At 48.8% G+C, this 26,647-nt stretch overlaps 1 protein-coding gene across 1 annotated transcript; it reads left to right on the top strand.

Moving 5' to 3' along the window:
* Window positions 1-974: 974 nt before the first annotated feature.
* On the top strand, window positions 975-9,292 carry LOC144161589 (RNA-binding protein FXR1-like). The gene is made up of 4 exons (XM_077692232.1): window positions 975-1,015; window positions 3,470-3,700; window positions 4,233-4,407; window positions 9,260-9,292. Exons 1-4 carry the CDS (start codon window positions 975-977, stop codon window positions 9,290-9,292), a joined length of 480 nt encoding a protein of 159 aa, XP_077548358.1.
* Window positions 9,293-26,647: the final 17,355 nt, after the last annotated feature.

The raw sequence follows: 26,647 nt of genomic DNA, 5'->3' as shown, positions 1-26,647 counted from the left end.
CGTCGAAGTGACTGCTGACCATACATTCAGCTAGGCATCTTTGGGACGTGCCGTAGTACCAGACCGTTTACATAATCGAAGGTTTCGCCGCTCACGTTCTCGCCAAATCTGCTGCCCCAATCGCCGTTGCCTTGCGACAACTGGTATTGGCTTACTTTAGTAACGCGTTTTGGCTTCACGACTGTCACGAATTTGAATGTACTTACCCCACCTCATCGTTCCTGCATTGACATCACCGCCAGCAAGAACATAACCGTTCAAGTGTAGCCGTTAGCCGTTTACCTTAGTTACATGACAATTCTTAGAATGCTTACATGCAACGACACAATGCTTACTAGGATTACGAAATAAACGGTAACAGGGGGATTTTAAGTCTGTGTCTTTGACACCGCAGTGTATACAGCTTGGGTCGTCTTCAATCTTCACAGAGCAGAACGACACTGAATTCTTTCCTCGGTAAAAAAAATGCAAATTTTCAAAATGTGAAAAATTCAAAACTATGGAATTTTAGGGGCTTGTTACGATTTCAAATTTCAGCAGCCAAATTATGCTGCAGTCAGTAGCTACACTTTAGCTCTTCATCGCACAGGGTTTCTGAGATAGAAGTTATTTGCAGGAATAACGCGCGGGAAACACCATCATCATCTTTATCTTGTTGATTCCGTGAGCAGTTGGGACGAATGGCTGCTGTAAACCCAAGCGAAATGGCACCAAATGACAGTAAGACCGGCATTCAAACGGTAACTCCAAGGCGGTGAATTGGCTCCGCGAGGCATTTTCTTATCTTAAAGAGAAACCGCGGCAATGTAAGAAAAATGCTCTATGGTTTCAGGTTCAGACCAGCGCGGTGCACGTAGAAGTTGAGCTGTGGAACTCTAAGGCGTAAGCTAGTTAAAGTAAACTCGCATTGGCGAGATTCGCAACATCGGGAGTTCCACGCATATGCCAAATGGGCGTAATCATCAAAGGAGGTGATGGCACCCTCCTGCCACCTCATCAAGATGTTGATGCCGACGTATCCGTGCTCCGGCCAGTATAGAGGGAAATGGGCAGACGTCGATCGGAGGGCGGTCTAGTGATGACCACGCTAAAGAATCTGCTTTTTCATTCAGCCATAAACCTTTATGCCCAGGCAACCATATCAGGCGGATTTTTCTTGAGTGAGAAGGAACAAAAAACCACCATCTTCCCGTAGGGGAACCCTGAGTAGTATGCGAAGCAGCCATGGGGTCGACTGTAGTTCCCATTGGTTTTCAGTTCGTCGTTTCCGTTGACGTTCAGCTTCGCGTGCCTTCGTTGTGTCAGTAGCTTCTTGGCGTAGTTTGAATGAGTGAAGGACATAAGGCGCATTCGTAGCACATACTCCCGCCTCGGTTTGTAGCACAGTGGGAAGAGCGCCACGTACCTCCCGTCGCGGCCAGAGGGTCGTGGGGTCGAAACCGGGCGCCGCCTAACTATTTTTTTTATAGTGGACTGCGCTGACGTCAGCCCATACGCTGACGGGGCTGAAGAGACGCGCATGCGCATTAGAGTGCGGACGGCGGACGACAAGGGAGGGAGGGACACAGCCCCGAGCATGAGATGCTACGCATTTAAAACCAAATGTGCGAGGAAGTGCTGAATTTTTTTTTTTTTTTTGGGGGGGGGGGATATCAAAGCGTTGCAAGCAGCCAATGAATCGGGCACAATAACGACATTGAATATTTGAGGAGGTAAGTTTAAGTTTTTCAGTGCTAGGACTGTTGCCATGAACTAAGCATGGAAGATTGGGGTGAAGTCCGGTAGGCGAATTGAAAGTGACCAGTTGAGTTGTGGACTGAAAATGCCGACACCCGCTCTCTCCTCAAGTTCACACCTTTTGCCGCGAGGTACGGACACACGAGGGCTAGGAATTTTCTTTTTTTTTCGGGTGCTCGCCGCAATCTTGGCCAATCTCCCTAAGTGGGTATGCTCGGCTTGACAAACGCGCGCAGAGGACGCTGGGAGGCCGTTGTAGGGCACGCACACAGGAGCACTAGACATATTCTTGGTTTTTAAAACACGAAAGTGTTTTATTCCTGAATACACAAACATTTTACTGTCGTCATATCCGTCACGGAAATGACGCCAGTACAAAAAAACAAGCGGCCGGTAAAGGGTGCACCCTTGCACAGCATCTTCTGGCGGGGAAGCAACCTTTAGTACTAAAGAGCACCTTATACTTAGGGTTGTTCGTTTGCGGGTTTTATATTTTAACACGAAAGTTTTTTATGCCGGGATGCACCAAGATTTCCCTGGCGTCATATCCGTCACAGAAATCGCGCCAGCTCACCTTTGCCGAAGCGATCCGCCAACAGGACGTCGCTCGTCAAGGATACCCACAAGACCACCACCGACCCGCAAATCATGCTCAGCTGCAAATTGTGCTGAACATTTCACTTTCGTGTTTTACCGAATGCTATGACAGAGGAATCAACCACAGTTTGTTTTTTAACTCCCGAGTGGTCGCCGCAGTCTCGGCCAGTCTCCCTAGGTGGATTTGGGTTTGCGTGGCTTGTTAAATGTGCGCAGGGGACGCTGGGCGGCCGTCGCGAGGCACGCACACGCGAGCACTAGACATTTTCTTGGTTTTGTTAACTGCCGGACGGTCGCCGCGTAGCCCGCGCTCACGTGCGCACGCTCGGCATTTTCTGGGTATTTTTAACTGCGGACACAAAAAATTACAATTTGCAAAACAGCTTCGCTGTTAAAAGTGACAATTTTGACTCACTGCGACAGAGGTAAGCTTCTGATGTCTTTCAAAACGTAATCACCAGGGCGTGTGAGCGACAGGGTTCCATGCCTGTGCTCGCTGTATTCTGCCTTTTTAATATGCTCGGATTATTTTCTGGGCGTCTATCGATATCGACGGGTGGAAACGTCTCATGGTTACAAATCCTGTGGCGGAACAAGAAGTTGTCGAGTGCTGTGCATTTGGGACATCTTGAAGGTAGCGCACTTAAACACGGACACTAGGGACAAGGGCACCTAAACCAACTAGCCCAGTTGTCACCTCTTCTGCTGTGCATTTCCTTCTTATAAAAAATTGATGCAGCTTGCACTACTGGCGCAAGGCTGTATAAACAGCAGGTCTGGTTTAGCTCATTCAGCGCCCTGTGCGAACTGCTGCCAAGATGCCCCCCAACCCCCAGGTTCCAGCAGACAGTATCCGAATACAGAGCGATGTAGACAAGAATACCACGCGCGTTTACCGCCGCATTGCGGGCGCTCGCAAATCCTTCGAATCGTAAAACTGTGCGCCAAACCTTCAGAGCAAGGCAAAAATAATAATAAAAGAAACTGTGGGTTGATTCCTCTGTCATATGGATCGGTAAAACACAAAAGTGAAATGTGCAGCGAAATTTGCAGCAGAGCATGATTTGCGGGTCGGCGGCTGTCTTATGGGTTTGTTTGGCGAGCGAATTCTTGCTGGCGGGTCGCTTCGGCAAAGGTGTACTGGCGGCTTTGTGGAGGAGTTCAGTGTGCGCGAGGACCTGATGGGGCTGGCCATTGGGGCACACGGGGCCAACATCCAGAATTCCCGCAAGCTCGATGGCGTCGTGGGCATTGAGCTCCAGGAGGCCACGTGCACCTTCAAGATATTCAGAGAGACTGAAGAGTCGGTGAAAACAGCACGGGGCATGCTGGAGTACGCAGAGGAGTCCGTCCAAGTGCCTAGGGGGTGGGGGGGGGGGTGTAACATCTTTGTTTGCCTGCTTTTCGGCTACAGGAGCTATCCCCATCTTAGGAGGGGGCAACTACCCGCGCTTGCTGGCGTTGGACCGCCCTCAGCGCAAACTGCGCGGCGGCCCGTAGAGAGTCCAGATTTCTTTCGCCCACTGCACGGGCGAGGTGAGGCGGGAGAGCCTCGGATGAGTCAGGGTTCACGTCGCAGTTCCACATCATGTGGGCTAGCGTGGCCCTCGCGGCCCCGCACACCGCACACACATCGGTTTCGTAGAGCTCCGGGCTCGCGTGTATGACCCACACGGGAGTCCACGTTGCTCTCACTTGCAGTTGGCGGAGGAGCACCGCCTCCTGCCTGGTGAGGTCGGGGTGCGGCCTCGGGTAGCGTCTGCGACGCTCCCGGTACCACTCCAGGACCCCTCCGTACGTGGTGACCGGGGCGGGATCCTCCGCCTCCGTGTCGTCGCCGTCGACGTCCTCGCCGTCGTCGTCGTCGACTCCGTCGTTGCCGGTTTCGGTCGTTCGAGGCACAAGATACTCGTCGGCAAAGTAATAGGGAAGAACGGCCGAATCATCCAAGAGATGGTCGACAAGTCCGGCGTGGTGCGAGTCAAGATCGAGGGCGACAATGAGAACGAGAGCCCCAGAGAGGAGGTGCCCTTTGTGTTTGTGGGTACGGTGGAGAGCATCGGCAACGCCCGCGTCAGTACTATAGGTTGCTTCCCCGCAAGAAGACCCTGCCTGCAGAGGTGCACCCTTTACAGGCAGCTTGCTTCTTTGTACTGGCGTCATTTCCGTGGCTGATACGACGTCAGAAAATCTTTGTGTATCCCGCAATAAAACACTTTCGTTTTAATAATAAAAAAAGACGTTCTAGGACCTCCAAATTTTGATATAACATGGCTTATATTGCCCCTGAACAGACGTGTTCTCAGCAATAAATTGGTGCTTAGATCTGAAGACGACTTCATTGGCCTTTAATGTCAGGAACGTCCGTCTACGGAGGCAGTATGATTACAGAAAACGGCCATAACTCCTCTTTCACTGAAACTATCCCGAAATCAATTATATGACAATTAGTGAATGAAGACATAGTTCACAATCGCAAAGACATAGTTCACAGTGAAGTTCTAATTACGGTGGAATTCTCGTCTGCTGTCAATACATAAGCTTCTACGGGGGGAAACGGACAGTCCATGTTTGTTCGCTGGAATAAAACTTTAGTCCACCCAACTCTCGTTCATTTAATTAACCAAGAAGTATGCTCCATTGCAAATTGCAAACAAACGCGTATTGTTTTGAACGATAATTGGGCTGCGCCCCGGTAAAAGCATATTGTCGCTCACGTTGAGTTCACCACAGCTTCGTTGGTCATTCTTCTTCATAGAGCGGAAGGACAGTGAATTTCTTTTAAGGCGAAAACGTTCTTAGATGGACCGATGGCGCCCTGGCAAAAAATATAATCAATTTCCCAATAGACTGGTTGACCACCGAAAGCCTCTCGTAAAAAATACAAAGAAATCCTCGGTCTTCATATTTTGATATCTGTGTTGCTATTGTTATTTCTTGCTGTCTGTATATTTCGGAAATTCAAAACTGCAGACAGGTGGTAAAGCAGCGACAAAAGGACGCAAAACAAAAGGAAAGACGAGCCAACACAACGCTGGACAAGCAACTAGCTGGACCAGCGTTGTGTTGGCTCGTCTTTTCTGGTCTTTTTTGTTTTTTTCACTGCTTTCCAATCCGTCAATTTGTACCAACTGGCACAGCAAGCTGCACTCCTTCAGTCAAAACTGTAACCATGAGTTGCATTTTCATTGCGATTTGTACTTTGATTGCTCGCCCCCTCTTATGTAATTCCCCGGGAGGGGCCCTTAAGGGTAAATAAATGATGATAATGATAATATGACATCTTTAATTTCTCCGGAACAAATGTCTTCCAGGCAATGCATTTGTGTTTAGAGAAGCCGAGTTTCAAGATATGGGTGTAAACTTGGTTATTGTAGGCTGGCTTTCCCACACTGCTTGTCGTGCAGGGAAGCATGTTCATCTAGGAAAGGAGTATGATTACAGAAACGGCACTAACTCTTCTGTTAACAAAAGCGTCCCGAAACAAATTACATGACATTTACCCGCTAAAACGACTCTACAAGCGTGAAACCGAGCTTCTATTGTGGTAAAGCGGTCAGTTGAAAATCACGAAAAAGGAGCGGTTCTGGATAAGACAATACATGCACCCATCATGAAGGAGCAGTACAATAGTATACAGTGTGATCAAAGTTGACAGTTTTTTTTTAAATGAGGCTCTTAGATTTACCTGAAGGCCACCTCTACAGTGAGGTTATGCGCCCAGGAGGCAACAGAATGAGGTGCTAATTATTGACGTCGATGGCTTAATTAACTAAAATTGAATAAATTCCTTTTTAGTGGCTACAGTAAGCAGTCATGTTTGTATTAAAACGTTAGAGGCAATCGTTTTTCCGTGCAGTTCTATTTGGCAGAATTCTTCTAGCGCATCCGTACTCCGAGATATCGAACTGCGAAGTTTAATTGCCGTTCGCATGATTACGCATGTTACACAGTGAAGACCGGCGCCAAGCTCCACCCCTTTGTTCTGTTTCTATAGCTGTTCGGAGTACTGCAGATTGCGATAACGACAGCGAAGACTGAAAGGGCGCCCGTTATCACTTTTTTCTATGCCGCCACCCCGTCGTCAAACTAAGCACCGTACACAGCAGGCATGCCACAGAAGGGAGGAGCTTTGCGCCAGGCTTCACTGTCTTGCATGCATAACCATGCGAACGGCAATTAAACTTCGCAGTTCGATATCTAGGAGTTCGGATTGAACAGAAGAATTCTGCCAAATGGAACTGGGTGGAAACACCATTGCCTCTAACTTTTGAATGCAAACAGGCCTGCTTACTGCAACCGCTAAAAAGTCATTTATTCAATTTTAGTTAATTAGGCAACCGACATCAATGGTTACCACCTTATTCTGTGTCCCCCTTGGCGCATAACCTCACTGTAGCGGCGGTCTTCACGTATATCTAGCGTCTGGTTTTAAAAACACCTGTCGACTTAACTTTGATCACACTGTATATCTCATAAATCGCGTACGGGTACACATTTAGATTTTTGTAGATCCGTTTTTAGTGCGCAAGAAGTCGTAGCTCTCGCACTTCTCTCTACTTTCTTTCGCGAAGCGATGTTAGATATTCTATAATTACCTTTTTACTAATCATTCTTTTCGTTTTTTCACTAGGAAAACAAAATTGTGTGCGACAGTTCATTAACACCAGCTATGTATTTAGGTGGCTGAAGCCTGCAACGGGGACCGCGTAGGCAGAAGCAATGCGTAGGCAGAATTAGGTTCTCATGCATGGCGCGTTTAAGGTTCGATCAGGTCACAGACCATGTAAATTTCAAGCAGAGAATTCAGCTTAAAATGTACAAACGAAAAGAGGATTGCCAGTAAAAAAAAAAAAAGGTTAGCTGTATTACCCAAAATGCTAGACAACTGCAGTTACTCATCAAGAAGATAGCGGGTAGTAGCGAAGCCCCAATATTTTCCGATTGCGATTCTGTCTAATAACGCTAGCTAGATTTGTCTGATAAACGGATTTGTCTGATTTTTTTGATAACAAATTTGTCCGATAAAGAGATTTGTCTGATAACGCTGGCTCAGCTGCCTTTGTGTACAAGATTATTTGGCGGCAGCCTTAATTTACCCTTACGCGTAAGCTATTGACAGGGTTAGAACAGTGAGTTAGGGTCATAAAGGGGTGAAGACAGCCGTCGCTGTGGGAAAATGCCTGGTGCTGGGCTGACACCACTCCTGCTTTCATTTCGTTAAACGTTTATTCTGCCTCTCTTAAGCTGTAAAACAACATCATATTGCACGCCATGGCAAGAGATGTGGCCTGAACAGGACTAATAACGCCCGCATTTCACGCTGAAAAGTACAGGACACCATTGTTCTAGCGTGGTTTGTTGACGCTTGCTTCTTTTAGCAGCAGCGCCGGAATTAATTCATGTTAATTACGTAACTGCCACACCCATTCAAGCTTTGTCGGAACAGTGTAGCAAGGAGACTTGTTTTTAGGTCGCGTTGTCAGTAATAAGGATATTGCAGTATTTATATTTTTCGCAAACACGTTTATCCGTTTTTACGACATCAGCGCTGATTACACACGCACAAGACCAAATTAAGCCGCATGAGTTACTATAGGGCCCACACTCTACATTTTCCTGTTTCTACTATCCCTGCCATTTATAGCTTTGTCTTCTTTTTTTAATGTCTAAAGCGTACACTGAAGCTCGTTAAAGCAGTCTGTTGATCCGGGGTACACAGTGAGTATCCTTGATGCACTTCACAGAATACACGAGGCAAATTGAACTAATTTTGCTTCCGAATGCATTGAGCACAGTCGGTCGTCGTCTCTCAGATTTCAGTTATCTCGCTTAATTGCACCTTCTCGTTCAAAGCGAAGCGCATCATCTTTACGAAACCTGCGACATAGGAAAATCCTCATTTGTTGCGTGTGGGTACAAACGCGCGGTACTTTGTTTATTCTCTCTCTCTCTCTTCAGCGTTTGACATGTTCATCTAAATGTTCGTATCCCACTCACGCTGTTTCTTCTCTTTCACTTTTTCAGGAGGTTACTCATTTACGTTATCAGAATTGTTAACCCCGAAATTTCGCATGAGAGTATCCTGCTATTGATAAGTAAACTACTCGCAGGAGGTTACTCTATTGAACTCACAACATCGCTAACCGCACACAATCGCACGCGAGTAGCATCGACCAGAAAACTGCGCGCAGGCGGTTACTAAGTGCGTTCACAACCTCGCTAACCCCGTACGTTTGCAAGCGGGTGGCCTGGTGTCGATATGAAAACTACGGAGACAAAAAACTCGGGAGAGCGTTGCAGGAAAGACGTGTACAAAGCTATAAGTGAAATGGTTAGGCTACCGTCGCCTTTACCCTTAAACTCTAATGAAAATAGTGCGAGTACTCGTGTAGGGCCGGCTGAGCGCAAATGAAATGGCTTATGCTGGTTACTATCTGACAAAATTACGCCCATCTTCCCGCGAGGGAACCCTGGTGTGATGCGACGCATCGGGGGGTTCAATTGGTGTTTCCGTTGGGTTGATTCTCTAAATCGGGTGAAACGTGTTGTGACGCGAAGTCGAACGAGAGCGAGCGCTGACTGAACCGCCGCAGCGCGCTACCCGCTTTATATTCACAGCGCCTGAAGGAGAGGAGACAGCGGAGGAGAGTAGCGCATGCGTGCACTTGCGCGGCGGGAGCAGAGCGAAGCGAGCGAAGCGCGCGCACGCAGCTGTTGTTTGTGATAATGAGACGGAGTGAGAGTGTTGCGCACAGCTGTCGGAGAGAAGAGCGGAGGAGAGTCGCGCATGCGCAGGTGGCGTGCGGACGCCGCCGACGCCGACGCAGGAGGGACATGCCTCAGAGCAAGAGATGCGTTGCATCTAAAACATTCTGCATTCAAATAGTGCCCTCACTTCATACAAACATGTGATTTTGCACAGTCAAACGACTACCACGACAACCGCAACTACTAGCGAAAACATTTGCATATCTGCGTAAACAAGTAGAAGGACTGGCGGTGCTACGACCAATTTCCCTTGAAGGGCACTACCGGCAGCAGCCTGCACAAATAGTTGGCGAGTTTACACTTGTAACGCTGTAAGCCCGCGAGACACAAAACGAACAAAGCCCAAGGTGACCCCCAGCGTCTTCTTCGCGCGATCAGCGCAGACGATTGCGACGCACGAAAATACCATTGCTGATTTCTACACCTTTGTAGCGTCCAGAACATACTGACTACGAACTTTGTCATAAATGCACACGTGGAAGCATGCAACACCGCCAGAAGTGCGGCGGGGAGCCGGCAGAACGCGACGCATGCAGTGCGGCTGCTACCATGGAGCGCGTTTTTTTCCCCAAGGATGATTCAGCGGTGTTCCCAAGGATTATCCAAAACTCATGCTGACCGTCAGCGTGAGTTTTAGAGTGCCATCTCCCCTCTACAAGTTTTTATACAGCCTCCTTGTTCTGGGGGCGCGCGCGCACGTCAGAACGGCCCGACCGGCCGCAGCGGCACGTGACGTCAGTCCCAAAAACTGTGACGGAATGCGCAAGGCGGAAAAGCTCGCGCAGACAGCACCGCGACCGCGTCGATACGTCACGGGAGCTCTGACGTCAGCCGTTCGGGTCGAAGCGCAGATGACGACATGACCTTGCTCGATGGCGCGGACGAGCTTTCTCGTGCGCGCCAGGATCAAAATTGATTTAAAATACGTTCTACTGAATAGTTACGGTTTAAACGTCCGTCCTGAAATCTCCATATGCAAAGGAAGCTTATTATATAGTTATCTGAGCTTTGAATTTCTGAGCCAGTACTTGTTTAAGTATAGCTTACTTTTCGAGTCGATAACTTCGCGACAAGGCGTCCTTTCATAAGTTTGTTCTTGTTTCAGCATTTTTATAAGAATAAATATGGGCAGACAAAAGTTACACTTGGGTTATTTTTGTGAATACGGTCTCCCGAAGCCTCACAGGTGGTTTCTCGGAAGACCTTCACATCCTTGTTTTGGGTGTGAAATTGCGGGTACATGTTTCTCGGTACAAGCTTGATAATTAGGGATTATTTGGACCCAGACGTTTTCTCCATCACTTCAAAGTGTACCGCCGAAGTCTCTTCTTTTCATACATTAAAGACAGAGCCCGGCGGACAGAAGGGGAAAGGAGAGGGGGGTGCATTCAGGGCAGGTCGGCACCCCCTTTTCGCCGGCGCCCTGGGCGACCGCCCTCGTCGCCCACCCCTAAGACCGGCACTGGCTGGCGCCCCCTCTCTTTTCGTCGGAGACCCGGCTGTTTCACCTCGCATGGATTTGCAAACTTGCCGCTGAACGTTCTCCATGACTGGCAGGCCCGGATCGTTTTGCCCGCAGACTTTCACATCTGTCCCAAAATGGACCGCGTTAGCACGCGCTAGAATCCGCGGCCAAATCCAAAGCCAACGTCCGCGCCATAAAACCAAAGGAAACGCTGGGCGCCCGGAATTCGACGATAGCTCAATCGGACAGACGCCGGTTTCATAACGCGATGGACCCAGGCTCGATCTCGACCGCTTTTATTGTCCCCCGCCGTTGCTAACGCCGTACCCATCGTGCCTTTGGGGTGGCCCAGTGCTTTGATTGCCGGTTTCACGGCGTAAGGGTCCCGGGATTGATTCCCGGGACCTCTATAACCACATTTTTTCTTGAGGATTAGAGGTGTTTTGTTCCGACTGATGGTCGAACCTCGGCCTAAACAGGTTTGCTGTTAAAAGGGTTAAAAACCCAAAGCTATTCTTTCCTCCTTGTGCTGCTTTCTAGCTGAATCTAACAGCAAAATTGCAATGTCACGCCTAGAACTGAAACGACCACAATAATGAGGCTGTTGCGCACAGTGGCACACATCGGGTTACAATAGGTATTCCCTATCCCTGGACCCCTGGCTGATATCCGTGTACCTTTAAAAACATTCGCTGGATCATCCAGTACAGAGGAAAGAATACAGTGTAGACACATGCATTTTACTGTAAATTGTACAGCTTACATGATCGAAAGAGGAATGATGATAACCCTTATTTAGCTTGTGGTCTGTCCTTTAATGAAACAGCACTTTGTTTGCCTATTCTCTTGGCTTTGAAAAACCTGTGAGGAAATTACGCATTCTTCCCGGACAACCAGACAAATATTCCCGTGCCCTCCCCCAACCCGCAGCCTAAGGGCAGTACATCACCCCCCGACAATTACAAACATGCACGTACGAACACTCATTGCGAATGTCATTATTGAATTCCACACAGCGCACTGCTCCATGCAAATTTTGTTAACAGCTAGGTACCCTCCATTATATAATCCTCCGATGAGCTCACAACCCAGCCCTACCACTTCTTTCCACCCATTCCTTTCCTGAGCTTTGTAAGACACTGTTGACCAGGGGCGGTATTCTGGTAACTGTCCATTTTGAAAACGTCCCTTTTGAGTCCTTTTCCGGCCGCGGCGGCCGCTTTTCTGATGGAGGCGAAAAGCAAAAACGCCCGTGTGTTCGAGATTTCGGCGCACGTTAAAGATCCCCGGGTGGTCAAAATTAATCCGGAGCCCTCCACTACGGCGCGCCTCATCGCCTGCGTTGCGTCGGCGCCTTAAACCCTACAATCAATCAATTTTGAGTCCCTTTCATCGTGACGTACTTCCGGTTAAGTGATGGGCGTTGGCAGTAGGTTTGTTGCGCTTGCGTTACGTCACTTCCGGTTGTTTGCTTTTAGCCAATCAGGGCTCGCCAAAAGGGACACTTTTGAAAGGGACGCAAAAGGGACAAAACTCGGGAATACCGCCCCAGTTGTCAGGTGGAGAACTAGACTCTCCTGGGGAACTGGGCCAAGACAGCGAGGGCAACGCATAGGTTTCCGGACTAGGGTGCCACTGTCACTTTTTAACTCATCAAAAAGTTTTCTCTCTCCCTCTTGTAGCATGATGTGGCAGGCTGGTGGACGATAGTGCAGATGGTGTATCACCTGCACGAGCGCTTACCTCGCCACCCTCCAACCCACCCAGGGCTTCACCGTTCCCACTACCCCGCCCCTGAATTCCAAAGCTCAACCGACCAAAAACGTCACGTGGACAACACAGCGGCATCCGGCCCTCCCTGTAGCGACTGGCGCGCCACGGGTCCGCCGCACCCAATACGATGGCGATGATGACGGGACCTCCTCCCGTGGCGCAAGCCCACGCGCAAGCCTGGACGACGCCGGGCGCGCCTCACCAGGCGCGCGCTGACGTGCGCTGGGTATTGTTTTGGCGAGGCCGCTGCGCGAGGCCATGCCAGGCGTCCTGCGCCGGGGTTTTCTGGTTTTTTTTTTACTATCGCCAACAGACCAAGCTCAAGCCTAAACAGCTCTACTGTTAAAACTAAAGCTAGTTGCACGCCCGTGAAATCTGCTGAAACAAAAGAGCTGACTTCAGCACGCTGGCGGCAACCTCCCCGAGAGGCGGGGATTACTCACAACGCCACTCGCCGCAGAGTGTACGCACTCGATGCTCACCAACTGGGGTCTGGTAGTTTATCGGTGTATCTATAGGGAGGTGGGTGGACCTGCGCCGTGTGCCGTGAGCGCGCATGGACGACCGTCAAGGGGGCGGCACCATCTGTCGGCCTACCGGGGTACCTTCGCCTGGCTTGACGGGCATCATCACCGGACATTGCGAGATTTTAAACAACTCCGCCGTCAAAAGACTACAATACGCAAAATATGACAAAACCCCGGCCACACAAACTTGGACGGCAATGCTCGAGTACACGCTTACCCGAGAACTCTCCCCGGGTCCGTACATGTTGTGACCAAGCCTGTACCCCCCTAGCACCCAAAAGCTGCTAGCATAATCAAGCACGCAGGCAGCACACCTGCGCGTTACGTGCCAGTAGGCAGTGTTTCCCAGTCCTCCACACTACCCTCTACGGAGAAGCCGCATTGTTGGTACGTAAAGATCAAACCTCCTATCTTTTTACGCCCCCCCGTATCCACTATATGCACGGAAGCGTCTCGCGCCCCACTTGCCCTACACCCAACTGCCTTCCCACCCGTCAGTACGTCACCCTTACTGGGAGTGCCACGCTACACCTGCGTTCCCGCATCGCTTCCTATGAGGACTGGCTGAACCCGGGTCATAGGGCGGACGTGAAGTCGACGCAAGAACTCCTGGCGGCCAGCTGCCTTCGGGTTAGTGAGGGACTCTGGGAATTCTACGGACCGGCCGTCTCCTAATGACGAGACTGACACGACGGCCCGGATTAGGGATCCTTAAATAATAGCTCTCTCCCTCTCTCTCTCTCTCTCTCTCTCTCTCTCTCTCTCTCTCTCTCTCTCTCTCTCTCTCTCTCTCTCTCTCTCTCTCTCTCTCTCTCTCTCTCTCTCTCTCTCTCTCTCTCTCTCTCTTTTGTCTCAGCTGAAATAAGCGCATGCACGCCGCAAGTAACCAGCAGATATCGGCGAATTCAGAACCAAAAATAGGAGGCGACCGGCCATTACAGCTTGGCTGAGCTGAGTTTATTTATTTATTTTATGTACACAATACTGCAGGCCCAGTGAAGGGCCCAAGCAGGAGGGACATAACTACACACGATGTACTATGAACAACAGAAGTTCAAAGAACATGAAAAGCGCGAAGATTAAGGACATCATTCAAACAACTCATAAGAAAGAAATTTAACACATTAACAATACAGGTCAAAATGCTATATGGTCAATTGAGTCAATGCTGTTTAGGAATGATGCGTGTAATTGATTCCATTCGGTTACAGAGCGCGGGAAAAAGGAGAATTTGAAAATGTTAGTTCTAGCATTGAAGGGAGTTAGGGAGTCGGCGTGCCGGTGTCGTGTTATGCGAGCGGTGGGTGGTTGGATGTATTGGTCTGGTCTCATTGACAATTTCTTATTCTTGAGAAGGTAAAGAAATGTTAATCTTTGGATTTTCCGTCTGAATTCTAAGTTTGGGATGTTATGGTCTGTCATGAGTTGGGTTGGTGAATCGTTAGAACGGTATTTCGAGTAAACGAACCGAACAGCTTTACGCTGAATCATCTCAAAAGCATCAATGTTAGTTTTTGTGTAAGGATCCCAGATGCTTCCAAGGCCTCTGCTACGCGTTGGAATGAATGAAAGCCGAGCGCCGATGCCAGCTCCTCCGCGAACAATGAAACACGGCCTAACAGGGCACTGAGAGTGCAGGGGATCGCGGCTCGGAGAAGCGTCAAAGGGATGAAGAACGCCCTCAAGATTTTTTTATTCGCTTTTCCAGATAATGCAGTTCTGAGCACTTCCTGGGCAGTGAAAACCTGCCCTCGCTATTCCGAGTGCAGGTTTTTTATGTACGGAACAAATCTATGGACTGAACCAATTCCATGGACGGAACAAATACGGAACTACTGTGAAGCAGTCCCGGGCAGGCCTATATGTAAAAATATTAAAGCAGTTCTACTCTACATGAACGCTAAGTGCGAAGCAGTGATTTTCATGGTAGGGGGGGGGGGGGGGGGGGGGGGGAGCGGCTCTGGGCTCTGGTGCCATTTGTTGACTTGCTTTAGTATCAGCAGAGTCCTTCAATGCTTTACTGGTCACGAAACGTCGGCTCTCGTTTCATATAGGGACCGCGCGCGCCACTACAGGCGCCACCGCCGCACGAAGGTCATCCAGCCGCCGCGCGTGCGGCGTATTGCCCAGCTCTTGGCGTGCAAACGCTTGCTGCTTTTGGTGTCTGCGCGCTGATTAAGTGTGTTTTTTTTTTCGTAGTAGTTAGCGACGAATAGTCCAGTCATTGTGTGTATCACCTGCCTTCAATGGGGTTTTATTTTTCGAAGTAAATTACCGTAGACTTCGGCCGCGAACGGCAACGGCTTCTGTGTGCTCTGGCACAAGCGCTGCGCCGTCGTGTTTACGGATTTTTAAATCTATATTGCTTCTTTTTTAAAAGCAAAGTTGTAATTACCACATATACGGTAGCTGTGTAGTCACAGACTGCTGCGGGCCTATCGATAATACAATAAAAAAAACTGAAAGAAACCAAGTACGCGTCGTTCAGACTACGCTTAATGAGTCCGTTGATTTCTCTGGAATGCACAGAACGCTAAAAGAGATACCCCAATAGTATTGTCGTTTCGACGAATGGGTACATACTTGAGAACATCTAAAAACGCTGCAGAAACGCGAAGGATCAAAACACGAAGAGATATATGTTGCACCATGTGTCTTTCTGCATCCACGCTTTGCAATACTTGCAAAAACAGGAAGCGAAAAAAGAACAATAAAACTGATTTTATCACACGCAACAAAAAATTTCAATGTTACGAAGGGAGACAAAAGAGCGTGGTCCAACGTACAAAAATTTATTTTTTCGCGCTGCGATGTGCAGCCCACGGAGGAAACGTCGAACAAGGAAACATTTTCTGTGAATCTGTGGTGTCGTTGCACAAGGAACGACATCCCGGGACGCAACACATGTTCGGCATCGTAGCCAAGAACGAAGCAAAGCTTTTCTGAACGCAGCGAGCTAGCGATCTCCTGCACTACAAAAGACTAGAATGAAACACAAACGTCGCAGAAGCAGTCCGCAGTGTGACGTGCACAGATGATGAACGTCGATAAAGTGAGTTGCGCGGCGTTTGCTATGCATGCATTACTCTCGGAACGTTATTAATTTCAGATCCACGGAAAAAGGATCGAGAACATTGTCGAAGAAACAAAATATCAAGTTAGCGACAAGGTGGAACCCTTTCCATATCCAACAATATTGCCCGACGGGACGTAGGACCAACAGAACAAACGGGCGCTCTGGTCGAAACGCCAGATAAGAAACCGGAATCGGCCACGCGCGGTTACAAAACAAACAAAACGAACCCTAAGGAATAATTCGCGGAAATTTGAAAAGTAAAAGCACAAGGACGTCCCAAAGCTTTTTTACACGCGAGCCTGAGCGCAAAGTAATACAAGTTTGCAAACCGGTAATGAAGCACCGCTACAACCTGACTGATATGACAAAAATCCGGCTTTAAGTTAGCCTTGTACAATTCTAGGTCCACGATGCTCTCAAAATGGTACATTGCTTTTTTCATTCTCACACACAGTGCATTTCCACACTGTCGCACACTTATAATCGAAGCTGAAATCTCCCGTTGCTTGCCTTGGAATGGCGCGCCTCCAATTCTCACGCAGCTGCCCGTCGCTCGGTCAACAGAACAAGGAAACATTTTCTGTGAATCTGTGGTATCGTTGTACAAGGAACGACATCTCGGGACGCAACACATGTTCGGCATCGTCGTTGCACTACATAAGTCGCATCACGAGAGCGCGATATGCACGTTACATTTTTTTCCCGCACAAAACAAACACAACTCGCCGCGGCTCCGCCGTTCGAGCCAGCGCAACGCCGCCCGAGGAGTGACCTCAGTGAGAGGGTGGCGCCACCACGCGGCGGCCAAACGCAGCATATGAAGCTCTCCCATTCAGTTACGGAGCAGTTTTCGTGACCAGTAAAGCACTGAAGGACTCTGGTATCAGTCTGGCGTTGATACCAAAATTTCTCAAGAGATGCCGCCACAGCCCCTAAAAGCCTATAAAAAGAGACTGATTTTTCTATTATTTGATGTATAACGCATTAACTCGTGATTCCTTCCTCATTTTACACGTTATGCGGATGGAAACAGTTTTCTCTGGGTTGGCAACCATGCCCCATTCCTCGCACCAACTGTATATATTGTCCAGGTTTGTGTTAAGTTCTATTTGATCTTGCTTGCTTGAGATTTTACTGGATAAAATATAGTCATCTGCAAACAGCCGTATATGAGTGGTTGGTGTAACTACAGTGACGGTATGATTGATGTATAATAGGGAAAGCAACGGCCGCAGAACACTACCTTGGGGCACTCCGGATGTGACGGGAAGGCAGCTTGAGACATGACCATCAATCAAAACATACTGCTTTCTGTCCATCAAGTACCTAGACACCCATCTCTGCTGCTAAACGTTCTGTAAGATTTATATTTTTCAATTTTTGAAATAATTTGTCGTGAGGAACTTTATCAAATGTTTTTCATAAATCACGAAAAATTTTGTCTCACTGGACATTATTGTCAGTGCGTTCGCAAGCTCCTGTGTGACGGTGACCAGATGAGTCACAGTCGAATAGCCTTTCTTAAAACCATGTTGTGAGCTTGCTAGAATCGAGTGTCTTTCAAGGAATACAATAATACGGTTGGCTATGACATGTTCAATTAATTTGCAGCATGTTGACGTTAAAGACCAGCAGTTATCTGGAATTAATCTATCCCCTTTTTTAAACATTGGGATGCCTCTAGCGTGATGTGGTAGTGTGGAAGTTAACAAAGACGCTTGGAATATAACAACAAGAAATTTGGCAATGCATTCGGCATAACCTCGAAGAAACACACACATTCGGAAGGTAATCAGGATTGCAGTATTTTTGTTTTCAAGTTTAGAAGCACTGACACCAAACCAGAACCAGAAATGGAATTTGCTTCACATGGTTCAAACAAAAATATTTTAGGCACAGATATGGCTGAATTTGCAAACACATTCTGAAAATAAATGTTGAAGTGAATTGCGATGTCAATGCTGTTTTGTAACCGTGCGCCCTTTGACAGCAATTGACATCCTATTGTTTTCTGATGGATAATTCCAGAACTTTGTTGGGTCACTTTTAATAAAGTTTGGCATTAACGTTTTAAAGTAATAGTCCTTGGATTGTTGTATTTGCAAGGCTCACACTTCATTGGGATCACATCTTGCTGGGCGTGCCTCTTTTTCAATCGTTTGATTTTCCGCTTTAGATGGGCGATAAGGCGCGTCATCCAAGGTGTGCGGTTGTTCTTTCTTTTTTCGTTTGTTCGATAGAAAGTTGGTGATAAAGTAGCGGCATATTTCTAAAAAGCGATTCCAAAGAGCGCATACGTAATCATCGCTGAAATCAACTAAGGCCGCTACCATATGTTTAATCACGCAAGCATCGTTTGCTCTAGAATAATCTTTAAAAGTTTGAAAAATGATTGCCAACAACATTCCCAAGCTTCAGTTAAGAAGACAGTAACTTGGTCTGGATTTCCTCTGCTCACTTACTAACCACGAATCGGCTATCGACCCCTCCCTGTATACATCCGCCCAGACTGCAAGGCACACACGGAACCACCACCCTAGATCGCTAACACTATACCATGCGCACACTTATACTTACAAGTTTTCATTTTTCCCACGAACCGTAGCTGAGTGGAATTTCATTACTGTGCCATACCCGTTAGATTCTGTATAACCCTGTTTTTGTTGTTTTTGTGGTTTTTGCTGCTTGTGTCTCGGTATTGGAAATTTCAATGCAATGTCCGCTGTTTCATTTTTCGTCCCTTTTGCTCGTTTTGCGATATTGTGATATTCAAGTGCTCGTCCTGCCGGGACCACAACTCTGGTCCCGGTAGTAAATAAATAAATAAATATTAAATAAATAAATATTAATGAATAAAATAAATAAAAAATAAAAAAACAAATAATTCTATATTATTGTGTATTTATTTCGGCCTAACAATTGCAGCCTGTGTGGCGACGGCCCAGCGCAAAGATCACCCCTACACTTTGAATATAAGCAACCAGGCGCAATGGGATTGACATTGGCTTCGCAATGCGTGGACTGAGGTTCAATCACAACAAGGGGAAGGGGTGATCTTTTACAAACCTCTGTGAGGCGGTTTAGCTACGGTGGCTAGATGCCGTCACCGCTGATGAGCTCTGACTGCAAGCCGGACCCCTAAAGTGATCCGCACTTAAAGGAGCCATGAAGATAAAATAAAACTTCGTTTAATTTGAAAGAACTAGGATTCAGTATCTCACTCAGCTCCATTACAGCCACAAAAGATGCTTTTTTAACGAAAAAAGCGCAAGAAGTATTTAAAAACTTTCAAAGTTTGCGCCACAGTGACGTTTTATGAGCAAGAATGACGTCATACGGGCCAACAATGGGCCTCCTCGATTATCAGTCCCGGATCGTCCGCGGACTGCCCGAGACGCGATCCGGCGCTCGATTTTCTCATGTATTCCTATGGGAGCTCCGGTCCGGACGCAGTCCTCGGACTGCCCGCGGACCGTCCAGGACTGGTAAATCGAGGAGGCCCAATAAAGCATAATTTTCAGCGTGTTAACTGCACGTTAGCATTCAATTGATGCGGTCAAATGGAACTGGAGGCCCCATTGCAGACGTCCAGTCATGTGTCGTCGCGACAGGTCAGTTAGGCGGCCCGCCAATCGCACAAACAAGGTTCCGTGACGTCATAGAAAAGTTGCGGGAAATTGGCTAGGGGGTCGCGACTGCTTCACACGTTTTCTTCAATATCTCCGTTATTTGTTCGAAGATTGCGATGATATTGGCATCATTTTTATCGGGACTAAACAGTCTTTCTAATAAACACAACTTGTATTTTGTCTTCATGGCTCCTTTAATAAAGAGGCCTATGGATACGCGGGGAAGCGTGGTTCGGAACGTGAGCGCGCGGTCGCTCATATGTGAGAACTGCGAGGCAGCGGCAGATCCGGACAAGACTGTTTTCGGGTGCAAGCAGTTACTGTGAGAACCACTTCGTGCAGGGAAGGTTCACTTTGGTTGCCAGTGTGTGCGATGTATTTCCCGTAGGACGTACACAAGCGATCTCTCCGCGGCGTTTTAATTCGGCATTGAAATGGTCACCAAATAGGCGATAACTATAGCTTGAACATCAGAGTAAGTCCTGATTTGACGGCCATCCACGAAGGTGTGGTGCCCGGGTATTTCTTTTTAATACGATAGTCTTTCTTGGGCTACTTAAACCCAGAAATTTTGATCTGTCTGTCTGTCTGTCTGTCTGTCTGTCTGTCTGTCTGTCTGTCTGTCTGTCTGTCTGTCTGTCTGTCTGTCTGTCTGTCTGTCTGTCTGTGACTCGATTCAGCCACCCGGCCAAAGTAAAACAAGACCTGCGAAATAGTCTCATATAGTCACAGCCAAATCTACCCGTCTAAGTCCGGTGTAATGTTCATTCTTGTCAACATTTTTGAAGAAGAACAAGACATTACGCAAATATAAGACAGCAAATTAATACATAAGTGATATTTGTACTTCGACATGGTAAAAAGCGCACTAGACGGGGACACAAGAAAAAGACAGTGACACGGGACGAGCGCCACTATAGCTTCGGGTGGCATTTTAAGAAATCAAGAGGCAACAGTTACGGAAGGTTCCACTAGGTAGGTTCCTCGTTTTGCCTGGAACGCACGTGGAGCAGGGCAACGCGGTTCTATCAACGTTGAAGTAGGGCGCCTCGATCCACGCGCGTCTCCGCCGTACGGCAGCGTTGTTCATCGAGTCACCCGATCCGGAGCAGTGGAACGCGGTAAATTTAAGATGATTTAAGCAAACCTTTAGCGTGTTTAGCTTGGGAGGAGCGCGACGCAAGAGAAACAACATGAGAGGTGAGCGGGAACGCGAAGGGAGGCATTTACTTGGAAAATGTCAATAACGACTATCGTCTTTTGTAGAGATTTGCAACGAAAGTTGCAGATACGCGGCCATTTTTTTAGTTGAAAGCCTCAACTGGCCCATTGACCAAAATAAGCCCGCGTCAGGAAAAGGCTCCTTCAAAAGCGTTCCATATCACACGGCTTTAATAGCGCAAGCTTGAAATTGGCAATAGCGAGAGGTGGCTCCCTCAGAAGCGTTTCATAGCACCAGCCGCTCCACTGCGCGAGTTTAAACTCGGCAGCCGAGCGAGCTGGTCGTCCATGTCAGTGTAGCGCAGACTGAGGCAGCGGAAGAACTCGATCGTCGCCAACTCTCGCATGAAATCGCGACAGGAACGAACAGCGGGGCAACGGGTAGGAGAGGGACCGAAGCCATTCGAAAGCGTGAAGGCGGATCGCAAAGCTGAGTCCAAAGCGGCAATGTTACAAAACCCTTTGACGACGCGAGGTGGCGGCACCAAGGCATCTCAGTATTTCAACTGGACATTCATGCTCTTGCATACAGAACCCATAATATGTGTTTTAAGAGCGAATGCTCTTTTTATAAGCGACCCCAAACCATCCACCGCCGGCGGCGGCGGCGGCGTCGGCGGCGTTGGCGTCCGCAGTGCTCCTCTACATTTAAAAAAGAAACAGCATCCGGCGCCAGGTTTCGATCCGAGGACTTTGCGGCCGCAGCGCGACGCGCTACCGACTAAGCCACGGAAGCCACGCTGATATCAGAGTGAGTAACGCGCCTTATATCTTTAACGCATTCAAACTACGTCGTCAGCGGCGTGCGTTGGCGACTCAGCGGCGTTATAGCGGCTTGATAACTGCGTGGTGTACACGTGATACTACAAACCCGATGGAAGAGATGGAAGAGAAGGCGGTGGGCTGCGGGGGCCGAGCGCAAGCGCCGCAAGCGGGCCGACAACCGTGCATTCGCACTTTCACATTCTCCCCCTCGGGGAAATGCGGGGGAATTTTCTGTGTCCTCCGACCTTTTCCTTGGTAGTGGCGGGGGCAAAAAGAAACAAAAAGGAATAACTATGAAAAGAGAGAGAAAAACAAACAAACGCGCTCAGCACTGAAACAGATGCGGTGCTAGTGCGGACAATACTTCCACAAATCATGCTACATTGTTCATTCAGGATAGTTTGTAGTGCCATTGCGCCAGGCCTAAAAAACGAGCGCAACAGAAGCAGGAAGCAAGCGTTGAGTGTTCTCTATTTCTCTATCTCCTTAGGCGGGGTTCCGTTGCGCAATGCACGGCTACGACAATGCACCGGCCACGAGCTTAAACGCCAATTCTTTGCAGTTCCAAGGCTCCTACTGAGCCCACCTGCGCGCGGTACGCCGACGTGCGCGGACAAAACGCGTCGCAATAAGAGGCATTAGCTTCGTGACGTCACGACAGACGTACACGGCGCGGCTTTTTAGCTAGCCGTGGAGGGCCGCTTTCCCGAGTGCGGGAGCGGGCGGGGTTACGAAACAGCGGCTTCTGCACGCCGCGTGACCACCGGCCCACTGGCGGGGGCGAATTACCTCACGACACGTGAGCTTACGTAAAGCTCACGTTGGTCCGTTCTTACCTAACAGGGCCGCCGATGAAGCCGCGGTTCGTTGGTGTATTAAAGGCAACGGGAAGAGGATCGAGCGCGGTCATCCGGTGAGCGCCGGCTTGCGTGCGGCTGGGCGAGCGGGCTTGGCTTGGCTCTGTTCGGCTTCTTTGTTCATTTTTCGCGTTCCGCCTCATTCGCGGCTTTGAAGGCTCTCACTTTGTTATTCGCTCTTCTTTTGCGTCGCTCTCGACCCAGCTCACGTTGTAGGTCTGCCTCACGTTGTCGCCCATCTTTGTTTCCTTATCCCTTCCACTCCGCTTCTTACGACACAATCCTCCCTCGTCCCCGCACGGTGTCTCAGTGACCGTTAATTGCAATTCAGGTCTTGCCAGGCACATCGTTCGTGTTTTGTGCGTTCTTTTTGCTTTGCCTTGTCCATTACATAAACAGAGGAATTACGTAATTCCGTGAAAGAGGATTTGTAGCTACGTCCGATTAGACCTCTGAAACCACCTATGCAATATCTTTATAACCTCGTCAGCGAAAAGTTCGCGGCGATAATTGGGACGAGCCAGCAAACACGCGTTAAATTTTCGAAATTAATTCCAGGCTTTGACAAATGAAGTTGCGGAAACCGGCGAATAAACAGTCGCTGACTAACAAGACCGCAACAGTATGGTGGGGTCGAGGGTTTAAGTTTTGCTCTCACTGAAGGAAAATTAAAGAGCCCAAAAAATTCTCAACAGTCAAGATTTTTAAGAAAAAAGCCCAGGTAACTTCGCGCGACAGAAATACTGCTGCTGTTTCCAGTGACAGGGCTTTTCTTCCTAAATGTTGTTACCTCTAAGCCGGTTTCCTGTCGCGACGAGCACGAACATCAGGCCGTTAAAATTGGACGGCGGCGCCCCATTACGTAATCGTTCTAAATTTGAACCGATTTTAAAATTTTGGCGTTTGCTTTTGTTGGCACAAGTTCTAAACTGACGTATTTCCCTTAATCCGCCTTTTCTTACCATAACGTTATTTATGCTTCACATTTGGTCCAAGCATTCGCTATCAGCACGGTTTCTCCCTCGCGTCACCTTACGGCTTGGCAGGAGCACGAAACGCTACGTCGCTGGTTATTAGTGGGACGCTTGAAGGCACGCCGTAGATAAGGAAAGCTAAATGCGGAAACCAGGTCAGACAGACAGACAGACAGACAGACAGACAGACAGACAGACAGACAGACAGACAGACAGACAGACAGACAGACAGACAGACAGACAGACAGACAGTAAGACAGACAGACAGACAGACAGACAGACAAAGAACTTTATTCAGTTCCTGAGGAACTGCCTTGGACCACCCTTATCAAGGGGAGTCCGTGACAGTCGCGTGCCCCTCTCTCTCTCTCTACCTCGCAATATGCATAACCCTAGCATTGCACAAGGCATGCACACTCATGCACACTGCGAGGAACCACCGCGGGTTCGAGCTATTTGAGCACGCTCACGATCAGTGGCGTAGACTTCTTATTTTTCCGGGGGGGGGGGGGGGGGCAGACCTGGAGTTCACCTCAGAGCGGCAAAGGTAAGGTGGGAGGAAGCGGGGGGGGGGGGGGGTCCCTATGATATGACTCGTCATCACCCTGCTACAAAGAGGCTACAACTAATCATAATCATCATCATCATCATCATAAGGGGCACCTGCAGCAGTGAGGGCCTTTTACATTGTGTCGGCTAACTACGAGGTGGCCCCAAATGAGACGTCCCGCAAATCTATGAACCATGAACTTCAGCGGTTTGACGCATCCAGTAGAAATTTCTTTGAATACGTGTTTTACTGGTCACGTTTATTCAAAAATATTGCACGACTGAACCATCAGCACAAAAACGAGTCGATTTGTTTTTCTTTTAATGGGCAGTTCGGAGGTAAAAGGAAAGGGACATGAGAAAGGGACACGACAGGGGCGCTACGCGTTGCTATGTTCATTTCCGCTAAGAGCCCCCGAGGGCCGTTAAGAGCCCCCGAAACGGGTCTGACTTTGACCACTCATTTTTGTATCCGTGTGTGTGTTGTGCCAGAGCGCCCGACACAAATTCGCTGCACCTGGCGACGTGCCGATGGCGGGGTTGATTCGCGCCTAGGTCAAACCGCCCGCGTCAGACGTGCCGCGACTTGGCGGGAAAGGCGCCGCCGAGTCCGCTCTCCCTTTCCCATCGCGATGGCTGGACCAAATCATGCTTGGGACGAACTAATCCCCGCAGACAAGCAGCAAGTAGCGCCTGGAGACGCCGCCACAGAGTCGCCTTCCCTTTCCCGGTCGTGGCGGCTCGGCTGACGCAATCGCTTCACCTCCATTCGCGGCCAGTGATAGCTCCAACTGGAGGAATCGGAACTTCACGCGGCTGCAACGGAACCCTGGGGGTATAAAACCAGCCCGGAAGCAGCGGTGGTGCGGCGGCATCTCATCGAAGGCCCTGAGTTGAGAAGTGCTATCGCGCTTGTCTTAGCCATGTAACGCTCTTGCTACCTTTGTTTATATTGTATATAAATTCTGCAAATGCTGCTTCAAATAACCGTCAGCTCGGCTACTTCGTCGCTGTGGTCTGCGCCGCGTCGATAGCGGACTGGGCAGGGCAACGTCGCAACACTAGTGACTGAGCTGGGATGGCCCAGTCTCAACAGTGTATGTGTGTGTTTTGGAGGCTTGGAGCGGGTATCGCTTGCAGTCGACGGCCGCAGTGCACCCAGTTGCTGCCGGTGCTTGGCAGCCGTTACAGCACTGTCCAACTGCTCTGGCTTGCTTTGTCACCTCGAAAACAAAGTTTGCAGACAGGATTTTCGGAGGCGTGATAGCTTGCACTGACGTCACTGTATTCCCGTTTTTGTGCGTTGGTTGCACAGTGGAAATCTGCAGCTCTTGGTTCGAGAAGCGCTGATGAAGCTGAGAGCTATCGATAAAAAGTGCGGTGCCATCGTTATGGGCAAGCAACATGTTTTACGAAGCGTTCCAAGACGCGAGCTAAAGGTAAAAACCCAACGTCTGGCGTTGGCGTTCATCATATAAAACGGACCTTTGACGACGCCTTCCACAGTGCGAGCTTAAACTCGGTACAAGTTGCTAGCGAGGAGTGGTCGCCCCGCCAGTAAAACAGCAGATGAAGGTAGGGGAAGAACAACCACCGAAATTCACCGTCGTCTTCAGCTTCATCATTACACGGTGGCATAAACGAGAAGCAGCGCATCGGGTTGCCATTCGAAAGCAAAACGCTTCTCCAGCAGCAAGATGCCAGCGCTGTTCGACAAAATATGCGAGGCAAAACAAGGCGTCACAAGCGTTCGACTGTGAATTATGATGTCCGATTAACAACCCACAACCTGCACGGTGGGGCTATATGCTCCCTTGTAAATGGACAGCACGAGGACATCGTCCTACCAAACCTGAGCAAAAAGTTTCAAAACGGGAGCCTAATAAAACCATGTGGTTGACAGAAACCATGCAGTAAATTTGACACGAATCACGTAAACTAACTGTGACTGTTTAAATGAGCGGTTCCGCTCACGAGACGGCTCCAGCGCATGACATGCATCTATGGAAACTCCTTAATACCGGAAAAGAGCGACTTCGGTGCGCGTAGTGCGTGCATTGTGAGCAGCCCCCACCGCTTCCCCTAAAACAATTTGAATGAAGCAAGCGGAACGAAGCAGCTACGCGTTCCCAGGGCGCGTATTAGTAAACAAAAATAACTGCTCCAATCAATTAACAGGTGCCGTAGAAACAGAGCTACTGTGGCCGCGCTTCCCACCGGGACCTAACCCCCTCGTTTTTCCCTTTTCACCGCGACCCCTTAGCGTGCGACCGCCGAAAAACGCTAACAGCGCCAAACAAGGACAGCCAAAGGAGGGAGGTGCAGTTTTCGTTGCCTGATTTTACCATCCTTGAGATTTAAGCAGCACAGCGCCACCGCTAAATGTCTGAAACTCGTACACGTGCATCCAGACTTGAGTTTGTAATAGAACTTGTTTGCACTGCTGTACTCACGACTGCATGTACTCACGAGTGCAAGCACTCGAAAATACAGTATTAATGAGTATTTTAATCATGAGTACTGTTTACTCATGAGTGCCATACTCACCAGTACTCATACTCATGAGTACTTATGAGCACTCTGAGTAGTGTACTCATGAGTTCTGTACTCACGAGTAGTGGACTTACCCCTGTACTCAATCGTCATCATACTCACTTTTTTAATCTGGGTGTGTACTCACTCATCATCGTACTCACTCGTGAGTTT

Source organism: Haemaphysalis longicornis, unplaced genomic scaffold, assembly GCF_048455015.1.
Source record: "Haemaphysalis longicornis isolate Haplotype H1 unplaced genomic scaffold, Haemaphysalis longicornis Haplotype H1 scaffold_12, whole genome shotgun sequence".
Classification (NCBI taxonomy): domain Eukaryota; kingdom Metazoa; phylum Arthropoda; class Arachnida; order Ixodida; family Ixodidae; genus Haemaphysalis; species Haemaphysalis longicornis.
The sequence above is the reverse complement of the archived record's forward strand: the minus strand, read 5'-3'. Positions and strand labels throughout refer to the sequence as shown.